The sequence below is a fragment of the Physeter macrocephalus genome, chromosome 20, assembly GCF_002837175.3.
Source record: "Physeter macrocephalus isolate SW-GA chromosome 20, ASM283717v5, whole genome shotgun sequence".
Taxonomy (NCBI): domain Eukaryota; kingdom Metazoa; phylum Chordata; class Mammalia; order Artiodactyla; family Physeteridae; genus Physeter; species Physeter macrocephalus.
Genome location: NC_041233.1, coordinates 20717342 through 20734217, shown reverse-complemented (window position 1 = coordinate 20734217; position 16876 = coordinate 20717342). Strand labels below are relative to the sequence as shown.

Sequence of the window (16876 nt, the reverse complement as noted above, 5' to 3'; positions counted from 1 at the left end):
TGATGGCCATTATGTTTCTAGATACTGAGTATAATAGGCCTTTGTAACTCAAAGGAACTTATGTTATCAAAGAAAGTGATATTTTCTGAAAACATTTTTATTAATACTTCGTATGATAGATCTATACATTACCAGCTAGGAAAGATGTCAGTATATGTCACTGAGTTGAAAAAAGTAAGTTGCAGACAGTATGCTAAGTATTATCCCATTTTTTATAAAATTAAAACTGTATATGTGTGTATTTACATATACATAGAAAAAAGTTTAAAGAATACAGATTCTGGAAAATGATTATCTCAAGGGAGTGATGGTAAATTGACAGGCGTATTTTACTTTTTACTTTATAAACATCAATATTTTTTTCCCCAATAAATATGTACCAGTTTGTTATTAAAGAAAACAGCAAAACAACAATAGAAAATAAAGAGTTATATATTGGGTTGCCAAAAAATTTGTTCGTGTTTTTCCGTAAGATGTTCCAGAAAAACCCGAACGAACTTTTTGGCTAACCCAATATTATGTTTAACAGATCATTAACAAGATCACATACCATGTATGATGTGTAACTTACTAAGCTACCTTTAAATCCATTGAGGTGTTTTTAAGTTCTTTTCTATTCTTGATGATTTTCTGTCTAGTAGTTCTATCAGTTATCAAGAGAGGATTTGTTGAAATATCCCAACTATAATTGTGGATTTGTATATTTCTACTTTTAGTTCTATCAGTTTTTGCTTCTTGTATTCTGAGTTCTGTTGTTTGGTGCCTACATATTTAGGATTTCTGTGTCTTCTTGGTGAATTGACTTTTTTATCATTATATAATGTGCCTTTTGTCTCTGGTAGTTTTATTTGCTCTGAAGTCTATTTTAATCTCATATTAACATAGCCACTCCTGCTTTCTTCTGATTAATGTTTTCATGTAGTAAATAAAAGATTAATGTTTACATTTTCTATCTTTTTAATTTCAGCCTAATCTGTATCATTATATTTGAAGTAAGTTTCCTATAGTGCATGTTTTTTATCCATTCTGCCAATCTCTCTTTTAAGGATGTATTTAGTCTATTTACATTTAGTATAATTGTTGATATGTTAGAGCTTAAATCTGCTGTTTTGTGTATTTTCATTCCTCTATTCAATTTTTCCTGTCTTCTCATGGGTTACTTGAACATTATTTAGAATTCCCTTTTGATTTATCTATAGTATTTTTTAGTGTATCTCTTTGTATAGATTTTTTAAAGTGGTTACTCTAGACATTGTATCATATATCTGCAACTTTTCACCACTGGTATCAGCATTTTACTATATTGAGGGAAGTGTGGAAGCCTTACCTCCACTTAGGTCTTTTTACATTCTCTTTTTTACAATATAATTTGCTTAAATATTTCCTCTATGTAATATCGAGAACCACATCAGACAATGATATAGTTTCTGCTTCAACCATTAAACATAATTTAGAAAACTCTCTATTGTTCTTTCTTCATTCCTGATGCTCCAAGTTTCCTTCTTTGTGTCTGAAGAACTTCATTTAGCCATTCTTCTAAGGTAGGTCTTTTGGCAACAAATTCCTTAGTTCTCTTTCATCTGAGAATGTCTTGATTTCACCTTTATTTCTGAAGGATATTTTCAGACTATCCTTAAAATTCTGAGTTGACAGTTCTTTTCTTTCAGCATTTGAAAAGTGTTGTGTCACTTTCTTTTGGTCTTCGTAGTTTCTGATGAAAGGTAGACTGTCATTTGAATCATTGTTCTTCTTGTTACCCTCAAGATTCCTTCTTTGGATTTATCCTTTTTTGCCTTTTGTCAGCTTCTTGGATCATTAGGCTTATATTTGCCAAATTTGGAAAAATTTCAGCCATTATTTCTTCAGATTTTTTTTTCAGTTCCACCTGCTTTCTCCTCTTCTTCTGGGACTCTGATATCATGAATGTTAGATCTTTTTTTTAATAGTCCCACAGGACACTGACACTATTTTTTTTTTTTCGGTCAGTTTTCTTTCTGTTGTTCAGATCAGGTAATCTCTATTGTTCTGTTTTGAAATTCATTCATTCTTTCCTCATCATCTTCATTCTCCTATTGAGACCATACAGTGAGATTATTTCATTTTTCAGTTCTAAGATTTCCATTTGACTCTTCTTCCCTTCCAAAATTTCCTTTCTTCCTTTCAAAACTTCCTATTCATTAATTTGTTTCACGCATATTCTTTTTTTTTTTCAGAGGAGGTAAAATATAAACTGTATTTTTTTTTTTTTTTTTTATTGTGGTATGCGGGCCTCCCCCTGCTGTGGCCGCTCCCGCCGCGGAGCACAGGCTCCGGACGCGCAGGCCCAGCGGCCACGGCCCACGGGCCCAGCCGCTCCGCGGCATGCGGGATCCTCCCAGACCGGGGCGCGAACCCGGCTCCCCCGCATCGGCAGGCGGACGCGCAAACACCGCGCCACCACCGCGCCACCAGGGAAGCCCTAAACTGTATTTTAAATGATACCCAAGAGTCTTAAGTCACTATCTGGGCAGGAGAGGGAATTTCCAGGTAGAGGAAATGAAATTTTGGGAGTTTTTTGTTTTGTTGTTTTAATTGAACTATAGGTGATTTACAATGTTGTGTTAGTTTCAGGGGTACAGCAAAGTGATTCAGTTATACATACATCTATATAATTTTTCAGATTATTTTCCCTTATAGGCTATTATAGGTAATTACAAAATATTGAGTATACTTCCCTGTGCTAGACAGTGGGACCTGTTGATTATCTATTTTATATATAGTAGTGTATATATGTTAATCCCAAACTCTCTCCTTTCCCCTTTGGTAACCATAAGTTTGTTTTCTATGTCTGTGGCTCTATTTCTGTTTTGTAAATAAGTTCATTTATCTCATTTTTTTTAAGATTCTACATGTAAGTGATATCATATTTGTCTTTCTCTGTCTGACTTACTTCACTTAGTATGATAATCTCTAAGTCCGTCCATGTTGCTGCAAATGGCATTTTATGGCTGACTGATATTCCATTGTATAAATATAACACATCTTTATTTAGTCATCTGTCGATGGACATTTAGGTTGCTTCCATGTCTTGGCTATTGTAAATAGTGCTGCAGTGGACATTGGGGTGCATGTATCTTTACAAATTACTGTTTTCTGCAGGTATATGCCCAGGAGTGGGATTGCAGGATCGTATGGTAGCTCTATTTTTAGTTTTTAAAGGAACCTCCATACTGTTCTCCATAGTGGTTTTACCAATTTACATACCCACCAACAGTGTAGGAGGGTTCCTCAAGCATATTCTTAATTGGTTATGGGAACATTTTTTTTTTTTTTTTTTTTGTGGGAACATTTTTATGATGGCTGCTTTAAAATTCTTATTACTTAAATCCAACATCTTGAATTATCTGACATGTTGCCATCTGTTGATTTTTCCTGGAATCTGTTGATTTTTCCTGGGTCTTGGTATGACAGGTATTCTTCAACTGCATTCTGGACATTTTGGGAACTATGTTATGAGACTGCATCTTACTTAAATCTTATGTTTTAGCAGTCCTCTGCTGAAACCATACCAGCAGAGGAACATGGACACTGACTCTTCATACCAAGTGGGGGTAGAAGCCCAGGACCATCCTGGATGGAATGGAGAGGGGTGCCTAACTAGTGGGCAGGGATTGAAATCTGTGCTTTCCACTCAGTCTCCATTGACACTGTGGAGAGGGAGAGTGGTGCCTTGCTACCATCAAGTGGGAGTGGAGTCCATGCTTCCCTCTTGGTCTCTGCTGACACCATCCTGGAGGGGAGTGAGAGAGGTACCTCACTAACCCCAGGCCAGGGTAGAAATCTAAGCTCCCCACTTGGCCTTTGCTGACACTGTGGGGAGGGTGAGAAATGCCTTGTTACTGATGCATAAGGATAAAGGTCCAGGCTCTCCATGTGACTTCCACTAATACCGTAGAGGTGGATGGGGAGAGATACCTCATTACTGCTGGGTGGTGGTAAAAAAAGTCCAGGCTCCGCACTTGGCTTTCTCTGATACTACAACAGTGGGAATTGGGAGGGATGCCTCATTATTGCCAGGTGAGGGTAGAAACTAGGCTCCCCATTTGGCTTTTGCTGACAGTGGTTGGGGTGGGCATGGTTTTTTCCTCTGGTGTTTTTTTTTGGAATAGGGCATTTATCGTTGAAAAGGTTTCTATCACTCTAGGCTGCTTCTTCCTAGCTCTTTGGCAGGAGAGAGTAGACTTTTCTTGGGGCTTTTTTTGTCTGTGCCCATTGCTGTTTGTGGGTTGTGGGCTTCTTCTACATCCAGTCAGAGCTATAAAGAAGGCAAAAAGAAGCCTCAGGGAACTCATCACCATGTGATTCCTTGAATCCTGGCATTCCTAGCTGGTCTGCTTTCTTCTCTCCCCTTTCAGAATATTCTTTTGTTTGTTTATATATAATGTCTAGGGATTTTAACTGTACTTAGTTGGAGGGATAGGTAGAAAGGTGTTTACTCCACCTTGTTCAGAACCGAATTAAGTTACTTTTAAATCTACCACAAAAATAACATTTTGAGAAATTGGTATATAGAATAAGGCTTTAGGCCAGGGAGTATTACCTTGGTTGGAAACTTACATCATTTGTAAATTGTGAAACTAAAACTCACATGCGCCCCCCCGCACCACCACCCCCCAAAAAAACCCACCACTCGGCAAATGAACATTTTCTCTTAATTTTAAGACTTTCACAAAAGCACTTTCAGGACTCCCTTGGCAACAGAAATCACAAAGAACATTTAAGTCATCAAGTTTATTAATGGTGCCAAGGGTTTTGTTGTTTAAGTCCCTGTACCCTGCCAAATGGAAAAATGTGAAAAGCAAGACTGGGACACTTTGCCAGTCAATAGAATACAATCTTGAAACTTCAGTACTCTGTGTTACTGAATCACTTTTCTAGAGTTTGACAAAAGGGTAGGTAAGACAAGTCTGATATTAATTCTACAATGATGCCTCTATTTGATCCCTGCCCAAAGGATGACCCACATAATGCTCCAGGGACCAGGTCCTTCCCTGTAGGGCTAACTTACTCAATAGGTCTTGGGTACAGCTGTGGAGAGAAGATGTTTGTCCCTGCTGAAACTGTGAAAGTAATTTCATTTCTTATTGGGTGCCATTTTGGTAGAGCATAAACATGTTAACAATTTGGAGATCAAGGGGCTCCCTCAGAAAAATTGGAACTGTTTCTGTAGAAATAGGTAGTTGGGACTTTGTCCAAGAAAAACAAATTCCATTTTTTCACCTAAAATGTAAATAACTTTTTTTGGTTTCTGATTCTGAAAACATTACATGCTGTTGACCAAATGTAAGAAAATATGGAAAAAAGTGAAGAAAATAAAAATGGGATATACCTTTTTTTTTTTGGCTGCGCTCGTGGCATGAGGGAACCTTAGTTCCCCAACCAGGAATCAAACCCAGGCCCCCTGCAGTGGAAGTGCGGTGTCCTAACCACTGGACCGCCAGGGAATTCCCTGGATATACCTTTTTCTAACATTTTGAAGAACATTCTTTTTGGGTATGCATAGATATTTTTTGCTTTTTATCAATAGAAAGAGGATCATGCTACATGCTCTTTAGTATCTTGTTTATTGTATTTACTACATTATGGACATTGTATCATATCAGTTACTATAGGTCTACACTATCGTATCTCAGTTAACCTAAAGGAATCATTTAGCCTGAAAAATTGTGCTTTATTGTTTGAGTTTGCATATCTTTTTTTTTTTTTTTTTTTTTTTGCGGTACGCGGGCCTCTCACTGTTGTGGCCTCTCCCGTTGCGGAGCACAGGCTCCGGACGTGCAGGCTCAGCAGCCATGACCCACGAGCCCAGCCACTCCGCGGCATGTGGGATCCTCCCGGACCGAGGCACGAACCTGTGTCCCCTGCATCGGCAGGCGGACTCTCAACCACTGCGCCACCAGGGAAGCCCCAAGTTTGCATATCTTTGATTACTAGTAATAGCCTTTGTATTTCTTTATTTTGTGAATTGCCAGTTCATAGTCTCTAGTTTTTCCTCTTAATATTTATTTATAAAAGAGCTCTTTATGTGTTTACTGTGGGTTTTTCACATACAGTGAAAATGTTTTCTAAGTTTATAGTTTTTTTGTGTGTTTTTAAAAAATTAATTATTTATTTTTGGCTGCATTGGGTCTTAGTTGCTGCTCACAGGCTTTCTCTAGTTGCGGCTAGTGGGGGCTACTACTCTTTGCGGTGCGGGTGCTTCTCATAGCGGTGGCTTCTCTTGTTGCGGAGCACGGGCTCTAGGCATGCAGACTTCAGTAGTTGTGGCTCGTGGGCTCTAGAGCGCAGGCTCAGTAGTTGTGGCGCACGGGCTTAGTTGCTCCGCAGCATGTGGGATCTTCCCGGACCAGGGCTTGAACCTGTGTCCCCTGCATTGGCAGGAGGATTCTTAACCACTGCGCCACCAGGGAAGCCCTATAGTTTATTTTTAAACTTTGTTCATAGTGGTTTTTTTCATTTAGACGTTTTACATTTTTATATAGTTCTATTTTCCCTTTTTTTTCCCTTTATGGTTTCTGCCCTTCGTGGTCAACATGTGTTTTGACAATATATTTAAAATAACTTAAAAACAAAATTTTTCCTTTGCTTTTTAACTCAGTTTTTTCTGATTCTGGATGATGCGGCCACTCAACAATGCACTCACTCTGTACTTTGCTTATTTCAGTGTTAGTAGCATATACCTGTCCCTCTGTATTCCTTTTAAATTAGTGGTGAAATGGTATTTATCAACAATTTGTAAATTCCATTTTGAGGTATCTTGTCTCTTCAACCTTAATTATAAAATCTAAAATTGCTTCACTGAAAATAATTTGGCTGTAGATGGAAATGCTAACTTTATGAGGAAACAAAAGTAATCATATTAACACAAAAATTAATATAATGTAATACGGTGATATTCTCAATATTATGACATAACATTATAATTAAAAATGTATAGTATTAGGAACTATTGCATTATTAGTATATACCTCACCTGTTACAACTACTTATGAGCAGTAATAATTGGAATTATTTTGGGGGGGGTTTCCTGAAATGTAAGAATTTGACTACTTTTGTTTTTCCAGCTAGCACCTGTTGTTTGAATGATGAAATAGAGCTTTCAAATGTGAACTGGCATTTTCAGGCAGTGTGGATTTTCCTCTAGTGTCTCCCTGGTCTTAGCTCTGTACTGTAATGGGTCAGCTTCCAACAGTAATCTGCAAAGTAGCACTTGGCACCAGGGCTGATTTTTCTGTTTCTGATGTTGAATTGATTTTGTGTTGCTGTATTCCTTATATCAGAACACTACTTTTCATTAGTTTGTGGTAAAAATTTTCTCATGACCCAGAACATGGTTCCATTTCTAAGATATAACCAGTCTTAATAGTATGGTGTGCCCTTCCAGGCATTTTCCATGCTTATACAGCATTTATGTATACAGAGTTAATAAATGACAAATTGTCATTTAGCAAGAGGTTTTTGTGATTGACAAATTAACTGAGACTTTGAGATCTGAAAACCCTGTGCTACTGAACTTGTTTTCTAAAAAATATTTGTGAAAGAAACTACCTGAAGAATTGCATTACAAAGGTGAAAGTAATCAACCAAAGAGATGCTGTTAATGAAGAATACATACAACCGTCTTGTGAGAAATAACACTGAATTTCTCTGTATTATTTGTCATTCAAGGGTGCAACTGGAAACTGATCTGAAGATTGAGAAGGAATGGAGGCAAACTTTGCAAGAAGATCTTCAAAAGGAGAAAGACACCTTATCTCATCTTAGAAATGAGACCCAACAAATCATTAGTCTTAAAAAAGTAAATAATGGTGGTAAAACTTTAAAAATTCTATCTTGATGACAGTTATTTAAAAATAGAATCAAATAATAATTTACATTTATACCAAGGAAACAAGAGTATACTGGTCATCTTTAAAAATATCAGTAAGGAGATTAAATGAATGGAAAATAGCTGTTAGTTGATAGAGCAGCTTTTTTTTTTTTAGAGCAGCTATTTTTTATGAAAAGCTGAAGGATACATTCCTATCCTTTAATTGTATGTATGCAGTGTGGAGTTTGTTTCTTTTAAATTGCATTTTCTGTCTTTTATTGTTTTGAAGGAGTTCCTTCACCTCCAGGATGAAAATCACCAGTTGAAAAAAATATATCACGAACAGGAGCAAGCTCTTCAAGAACTTGGCAACAAACTTAGCGAGTAATTTCTCTTTTTTCCTCCAACTAAGTAGTCATTGACCCTTATTAAGTTGTGAGTGTGCCAAACCAAATAGACAGAAGAGTTTAAATATAAAATAGAAAGATATGAACTATTAAAAACAAAGCCAAACAAAAACTTTAAAGATTAACAAGGGTGTGGATTGGAGAGATTTTTTTTTAAGTTATGTTCATTTTAGTAAGTGTTAGCTCTAAACATTTTCCAGTAGATGAAATCTAAGACTCTTGTTTAATTTATTCCAATCAGAGAATTCAGAAATTCATTTAATATATTTTTCTCAGAACAAAAGTCAAATTTTCGAAATATCTGGAGAGATCTTTTTCAGACTGTTCTGAGAAGGAGCCAGCATTGTGAAAAGTGAATGGTGTTTGATGTCGTCTGGAGTTGAGGCTTGACTTCATGCATTGTGGTTGGTTCTGTCACAATGAAGTGTGACTGGGTTTCTATGAAGACAAGAAGGAGAAATGGCGTTCTGTCTTTCTCACATTTTCCTCCTTAGTCCACATGGTCTGTGTTTTGGATTAGCTTCATCTTTATGCCCTGATTGAACATATTGTCAACTATCTAGGGTAAACTCTGGGGGGTTTAATTTAGTATTGAATGTACCACTGTCACATTAAAAAAAAATGGTGTCATTTTTTTTTAATACAGGAAAGTAAAAGAAAGCCACAATGACCCATAAGCTTATCACCTATATAAATCCCTTTGATGTTTTATATGGTTAGAAAATTCAAAGAGCACCAAAAGGGGACTTCCCTGGCGGTCCAGTGGTTAAGACTCTGCGCTTCCACTGCAGGGCACGTGGGTTTGATCCCTGGTCAGGGAATTAAGATCCCGCATGCCATGAGCAGCGCGGCCAAAAAAAGACAAAGAGCACCAAAAGGTATAAAATAAACAGTTGCCTCCCTCCTCCCAAGTATCAATCCCCAAGGTTAGCTAACCTCAGAACAAATCTATATATGAAGATTTCATTATATATATGGATATGATTAGCTATATATATATGTCATATATATCTTTTGTAATCATTAAACTGAATAGAAATCATACTGGAATGGAGACTTAATTGCTGAAGTTGGGATTCCATTAGGAAGTCTTGAGAACAATTACCAAGGGCATAGTAAAGAGTAGTTCCCTGGGACTTCCCTGGTAGTCCAGTGGTTAAGACTCTGTGCTTCCAATGCAGGGGACACAGGTACGATCCCTGGTCAGGGAACTAAGATCCCGCATGCTGTGAGACGCAGCCAAAAAAAAAAGAGTAGTTCCCTAAAACCACAAAAAGAAATACCAGCTCTCAAAAAGATAAAAGATGTTTTTGTTTCTACAAAGAACAATTTGCATTGTGATTTCAATAAGCAAGATTTTTATTCTAATCTGGCATCCATTCATTGATCATTTTGAGCCAGACCAGGTGCTCATTTTCCATTTATTCATCCAACAAATGCTATGTGCCAGGCACTATTCTAAGTGCTAGGGACTCAACAGTGAACAATCCCCACAACAAAAAATATATTTACATTTATTTAAGATCATAAAGGTTTAATATTAAAACAGGTTAGAATAGTAAAACAAGGAATGTGTATTACTTTTCACCCATCTCCCACTCAATACTAGAGACTTTATAGTTGTATTAAAGGCATGATCATTTAGATGTCCAGATAGCTGAATTCAGAATTTCGTTGTTTTCCTTTTTCGTTTATTCTGGTTCATTGGTTCTCAGATTATAGTTTGCAAGAAAATTACTGCTCAGTGTTATTTTGAGCAGTAATTTTCAAGGGTTTTTTGACTACTAAATTTTTCCCTTGTATACTGACTGCATACCTAATCCCTGTGTAACGGCACTGTATGCATGTTCTTTTGAAGTTTGTTGGTTTGTGTGTGTGGGGGGGTAGGATTTTGTTCGTTTGTTTTTTGTTTTTTTTTAACTTAAGAATATGAGTTTAAAAAAAAGAATGAGTTAGAGGTTTTTCCATATCATTACATAAAGATATTCCATAGGATGAATGTGCTTTAATTGACATTGTTTATTATTTTTTTTCTTTTATAACATGCTTCTGTGTCCTTGTACATGTGTGTTGATATATCTTGATATACTTTCTTTTTCAAAATATTTATTTATTTATTTTATTTTTGGCTGTGTTGGGTCTTAGTTGCGGCAGGCGGGATCTTCGTTGTGGCATGCAGGATACTCTGCTGTGGTGCACGGGCTCCTCATTGCAGCATGCGGGCTTCTCTCTAGTTGTGGCACATGGTCTCAGTAGTTGCAGTGCATGGGCTCTCTAGTTGTGGCGTGCAGGCTCCAGAGCGTGTGGGCTCTGTAGTTGCAGCATGTGGGCTCTCTAGTTGTGGCCTACATGCTCAGTAGTTAGTCGTGAGGGCTTAGTTGCCCCACGGCATGTGGGATCTTAGTTCCCTGACCGGGGATCGAACCCATGTCCCCTGCATTGGAAGGCGGATTCTTAACCACTGGACCACCAGGGAAGTCCCTTCATATACTTTAATGTGTATGTCTGAAGAGTAAGTTCCTAGAGGTGATTGCTGGCCAAAAGAATTTAAATTTTTTGATTATAGCCATGGATGGTAACTAGACTTGGTGGTGATCACTCTGGAGTGTGTACAGGTTTTGAAATATAATGCTATATACCTGAGACTTACATAATAAAAACATAAAAATAAATTTAAAAAGGGGCTTCCCTGATGGCGCAGTGGTTAAGAATCTGCCTGCCAATGCAGGAGACATGGGTTCAAGCCCTGGTCCTGGAAGATCCCACATGCCATGGAGCAACTAAGCCTGTGTGCCACAACTACTGAGCCTGCACTCTAGAGGCCACGAGCTACAGTACAGCTACTGAAGCCCGCGCGCCTAGATCCTGTGCTCCACAACAAGAGAAGCCACCGCAATGAGAAGCCCGCGCACCGCAACTAGAGAAAGCCGTGCACAGCAACAAAGACCCAACGCAGTCATAAATAAATAAATAAATAGATAAATAAATAAAATTTTTTAAAAAAATAAATTAATTAGGGCTTCCCTGGTGGCGCAGTGGTTGAGAGTCCGCCTGCCGATGCAGGGGACACGGGTTCGTGCCCGGGTTCGGGAAGATCCCACATGCCGCGGAGCGGCTGGGCCCGTGAGCCATGGCCGCTGAGCCTGCGCGTCTGGAGCCTGAATTAATTTAAAAAGATTTTGTTAGTGCCAGATTACCTGCTGTCTCTGATGTTACACCCCCTGCAGTAATAGGAGAGAGTGCCTGTTTTTGCAGTCTGACAGGTGAAAATCTTAAGTGTCTTGATTTGTATTTCTTTAACTATGAGCAGGGTTAAGCATCTAAATTTGTGTTCCATTTGTATTTGTATTTTATTTTCTGTAAAGTGCATATTCATATCCTTTGCACATTTTTTGTTTTTGGTTGATTGCTCATCTTTTTCTTATGGGGTCTTTGTAAATTATTTGTTGTACAAGTGTACATCTTTTTTTGCCAGTTTGTCTGTTGTCTTGTTTCATTTTTTAATATATATATATTTTTAAATTAATTAATTTTTTGGCTGCGTTGGGTCTTCATTGCTGCGTGCGGGCTTCCTCCAGTTGCAGCGAGCGGGGGCTACTCGTCGTTGTGGTGCGTGGGTTTCTCATTGCGGTGGCTTCTCTTGTTGTGGAGCACGGGCTCTAGGTGCGCGGGCTTCAGTAGTTGTGGTTTGCGGGCTCTAGAGCGCAGGCTCAGTAGTTGTGGCGCATGGGCTTAGTTGCTCCACGGCATGTGGGATCTTCCCGGACCAGGGCTCAAACCCGTGTCCCCTTCATTGTTAGGCAGATTCTTAACCACTGTGCCATCAGGGAAGCCCTAGTTTCATTTTTGATATGTATGTTTTTTCCTTGCTGACGTTTGAATTTTTATGTTTCAGATTTATTAGCTTTCCTTTAATGTTTCTGAAACCATAGTCTCTAAGACATGGATAGGGCCACTTTTGAGTCAGAACAGATTTTATCCTTCCTCAACTCTGGTTCTCTTCTGTTGTGATAAGAATTTAATCAGGGCTGGAGAAGAGACCATTGGCCCCTAAGAGTATTTGTACTTGTTTATATGCTGAAACACTTTTGGCCTTCCTCTTTATCCTCCTACTCCTATGACTGTTATCAGATTGAAATTAAGTAAAAACAAATTCTTCCCTAATACACAGAATGATGTTATCTCTTTAATTTTTTTGCCACATGGCCGCATGTGAGATCTTAGTTCCCTGACCATGGATCGAACCCGCACCCCCCTGAAGTGGAAGTGCAGAGTCTTAAGCACTGGACCACTCCCAGGGAAGTCCCTGATGATCTCTTTAAAAATTTGTTGTGTGCACATTTCATTGTCTTTTTTCTTTATGTCAAGAGAAAAGATATTTCTGAGGTGCTAAATAAACTTTTGGAGGTAAGTTAGCAGCATGACTAATTTAGCCATTGCTGTGAGTCACCTTCAGACAAGAATAAAAAAGAAAAATTTGTTGATGATGAGGGACAGAGTTTGGACCAATACTTTAACCTTTGCTCCTAATTTACCAGAATTGGCTTTATGTAGACCATTTGGGTGTTATTTAAAATGGGGTTGGGGGAATTTCCTGGTGGTCCAGTGGTTAGGACTCCACGTTTCCACTGCTGTGGGCACAGGTTCCATCCCTGGTCAGGGAAATAAGATCCTGCGTGCCACATGGTGCAGTCAAAAAAAAATTTTTTTTTAATAAAATGGGGTTGGGAGGGGGAAGGTCATACAGAATAATATGAAACATTTTTGTTAAAAGGGAAAATTAATATTTCAGAAAATAATTTTTAAACTTACCATTCAATGTCTGCATTTTCAAGCAATGACTAGGAACTTCCCTGGTGGTGCAGTGGTTAAGACTCGGCACTCCCAATGCAGGGAGCTCAGGTTCGATCCCTGGTCAGGGAACTAGATCCCACCTGCATGCCACAACTGAGATTTTGCACGCCACAACTAAGGAGCCCGCTGGCCTCAACTAAGGAGCACACTTGCTGCAACCAAGACCTGGCACAACCAAATAAATAAAATGAATAAATAAAACAAATATTTTTTTAAAATCTATGATTAAATTCAAAAATTAGTATTCATTAATATCACTCACAGGAAAAAGTATCCTTCCTACGGTTTATCAGCTATGTGACTTAGGGCTGTTTCTTTAACAGCTTTAGGCCCATTTCTCCATTTGTAAATTGGAGAGTTATAAAATCCGTATAGGGTTCTTTTTCTGATTAGCAGAATATAAGTATGGGAAGGCACCTAGCACAGTGCCTTTCCTCACTGCAAGCAGAATATCAGTTTTCGTGTCTGTAAGATGAGCAGGATGGATCTGAAAGTTACTTTCCCGTGCTTACTTTCTGAACCAGCAATTTTAAATGTAAATGATTAATTTTAATTAGAAAAATACTTTTAATAATGAAATATTTACTCTTAATTGGTTTCTTATTGAAGGATTCTTATAAAGAGAAATTTTGGTAGATTTTTAAAGGCTTTTTTTTTTTTTTTTTTTTAATAAGAGCCCTTTTTTTTTTGGTTCCGTTGGGTCTTCGTTGCTCTGCACGGGCTTTCTCTAGTTGCGTCGAGCGGGGTCTGCTCTTCATTGCCGTGCGTGGGCTTCTCATTGTTTTTAAAGGCTTTTTTTTTTTTTTTTTTTAATAAGAGCCCTTTTTTTTTTGGTTCCGTTGGGTCTTCGTTGCTCTGCACGGGCTTTCTCTAGTTGCGTCGAGCGGGGTCTGCTCTTCATTGCCGTGCGTGGGCTTCTCATTGCAGTGGCTTCTGTTGTTGCGGAGCATGGGCTCTAGGCGCGCGGGCTTCAGTAGTTGCGGCTCGCAGGCTCTAGAGCGCAGGCTCAGTAGTTGTGGCTCACGGGCTTAGTTGCTCCGCGGCATGTGGGATCTTCCCGGACCAGGGCTTGAACCCATGTCCCAAGAACTGGCAGGCGGGTTCTTAACCACTACGCCACCAGGGAAGTCCCTTAAAAGGCTTTAAATGTTCATTATTATTCTGAATAAGTTATAATTGTAGTAGACTAATTTGAGGATTAAAGAAATGAAATAATCTTGAACTATTCATATTTGAAGAAAACATGGAACATATGGAATATTAGGATGAAATATTCAAGTAAGAAAATCTAGACTAATCTGTGTCATAATGACTGACAGTTTGGAATACCTGAAGGAGGAAAACCAGCTTTTCCCTTTATCCTCATTTAGGCTTAAATTCCAAGGAGAAAAACTTTTAGTTTAAAAAAGAAATTACCAGCGGGCTTCCCTGGTGGCGCAGTGGTTGAGAATCCGCCTGCAGATGCAGGGGACGCGAGTTCGTGCCCTGGTCTGGGAAGATCCCACATGCCGCGAAGCGGCTGGGCCCGTGAGCCATGGCCGCTGAGCCTGTGCGTTCGGAGCCTGTGCTCCGCAAAGGGAGAGGCAACAACAGTGAGAGGCCCGCGTACTGCAAAAAAAAAAAATAATAAATAAATAAAAGAAATTACCAGGACTCTTCCAAATGTAGTATTCTGTAAATGCTATTCTTTCCATATAAAGAAACTTACAGATTTTTTTTCCTCAAAGGGGGGGTTTCAGGATTATCAGAGGCTTGTATAATTTATGGATGTTTTCCTATAGTGTCATAATTGTATCACATTTGTTACATTCTCATGTTTTACTTTGACCCTTCTCTATGCTGTTTTCATGCTGTGGTCAAATATTTTCACAAACAAATACATATTTCTAAATAGAATTTAATTAAAATGAATAATATAGACATCTGTTCCTTGTCTAGGACAAGGAAAAGGTGTTCTTGTACATTGTGTTTATTGGAACTAACTGATACTCTTTTTCTTTAGGTACTTTGGCAGTTCGTATCAGAAGGGGGCAAGCTTTTTAGAGTCCATATTTATGAATAGAGGCATTTTAACCAGAAATATATCAATACCAGTAAATTTTCATATAGAAAGTATTTCTGTAGTGAATGCCATTAAGTAAGCTCTTTTATTCCATACTCAGTTTTTTTATATAGCAGTTACTGTTTTGGCCAAAATTCCCACCAGCATCAATTTTCCTTGGATACATTTTGTATCCTTTTTTTTTTTGGTGGTACACGGGCCTCTCACTGTTGTGGTCTCTCCCGTTGCGGAGCACAGGCTCCGGACGCGCAGGCTCAGCGGCCATGGCTCACGGGCCCAGCCGCTCCGCGGCATGTGGGATCTTCCTGGACCGGGGCACGAACCCGTGACCCCTGCATCGGCAGGCGGACTTGCAACCACTGCACCACCAGGGAAGCCCTCCTTGGATACGTTTTGTAGATGTGAATTCAGCCAAGAAAATTTGATTACTCTGTTAATATTTTTATACTGTGTAATTTTACATTGATTATTCCCACTGTAAGAGTCATTATGCGCCAGAGAAAAGACTAACACTTTGTTTTTATGTCTTGGAACAAAGAGCATTTGTAGGGCAAAGCAAGTTTCCTAATGTTCTGCTTCAGTAGCAGAGACTTTAGTATTTTATGTACCTTTTGATCCAGTAATTTCATTTCTAAGTTGTTATCCTAAGAAAAATAATACAAATGTTTTGGTTATTTCAACTTTAATGAAAAATTTTGTGGCAAAAAAACTTGAAACAAGTTGAAAGTTCAGCACTGGATAATTATATAAACTACATACTTCATATTCTTTTTCATGGTATACCATGTAACCATTTAATATGATGTGGCAGATAGTTAATAACAAGTCAGTAGCTCTAAGCCTTTCAGGATATATTGTTAAGTCATGTGGGAAACTGTAAATAATTTTTCCATTTGAAATACACATACTCATTGATATTTAGAGATTATCATCTCTGGGGAGTGGGATCACAGATAAGTAAATATTGTTATTTATAGTCTGTATGTTAATATGTATTTTCAAAAGGTGAAAAACTATCACAATTATATCTTCCTTAATATTTCCACTCTCACTTACCACTCTTTTGCATTTGCTAGAGAAATAGTGTTCATAATGGTTAACCTGTCAGCTTTGGGGGTCTCAGAGGACCAGGGTTTGAATTGTGGCTTCCCCAGTTACCACCTAAACTTCAGCAGGCCTCACTTTTTTCATCTTTATAAGTGTTTTTGAAGCCTAAATGACATTATGCATGCAAAGTTTATAGCATAGTGTCTGGTACATCATAAGCCTACAATAAATGATAGCTGTCATTAGTAGTCATAACCACATGAAAACACCAGTATGCTTTCTTTTTTTTTTTTTTTAATTTATAAATTTATTTATTTATTTTTGGCTGCGTTGGGTCTTCGTTGCTGTGCGCAGGCTTTCTCTAGTTCGCGGCGAGCGGGGGCTACTCTTTGTTGCGGTGCCCGGGCTTCTCGTTGCGGTGGCTTCTCTTGTTGCGGAGCACAGGCTCTAGGTGCGCAGGCTCAGTAGTTGTAGCTCACGGGCTGAGTTGTTCCGCGGCATGTGGGATCTTCCCGGACCAGGGCTCCAACCCGTGTCCCCTGCATTGGCACGCGGATTCTTTTATTTTTTTTATTTTTTATTTTTTGCTGTACGCGGGCCTCTCACTGTTGTGGCCTCTCCCGTTGCGGGGCACAGGCTCCGGACGCGCAGGCTCAG

At 38.6% G+C, this 16876-nt stretch overlaps 1 protein-coding gene and 1 non-coding gene across 2 annotated transcripts in view; both read left to right on the top strand.

The window, feature by feature from the left end:
* Nucleotides 1–16876, top strand: part of RUFY2 (RUN and FYVE domain containing 2) — a 78900-nt gene that overhangs the window by 53066 nt on the left and 8958 nt on the right. The window contains 2 exon segments of the mRNA XM_055080956.1: nucleotides 7708–7837; nucleotides 8139–8233. Coding sequence (XP_054936931.1) covers nucleotides 7708–7837; nucleotides 8139–8233 — 225 coding nt within the window.
* LOC112067120 (small nucleolar RNA SNORA19) lies at nucleotides 12590–12718 on the top strand. The gene has a single exon (XR_002893092.1). It is a non-coding gene; the product is annotated as a small nucleolar RNA SNORA19 (small nucleolar RNA).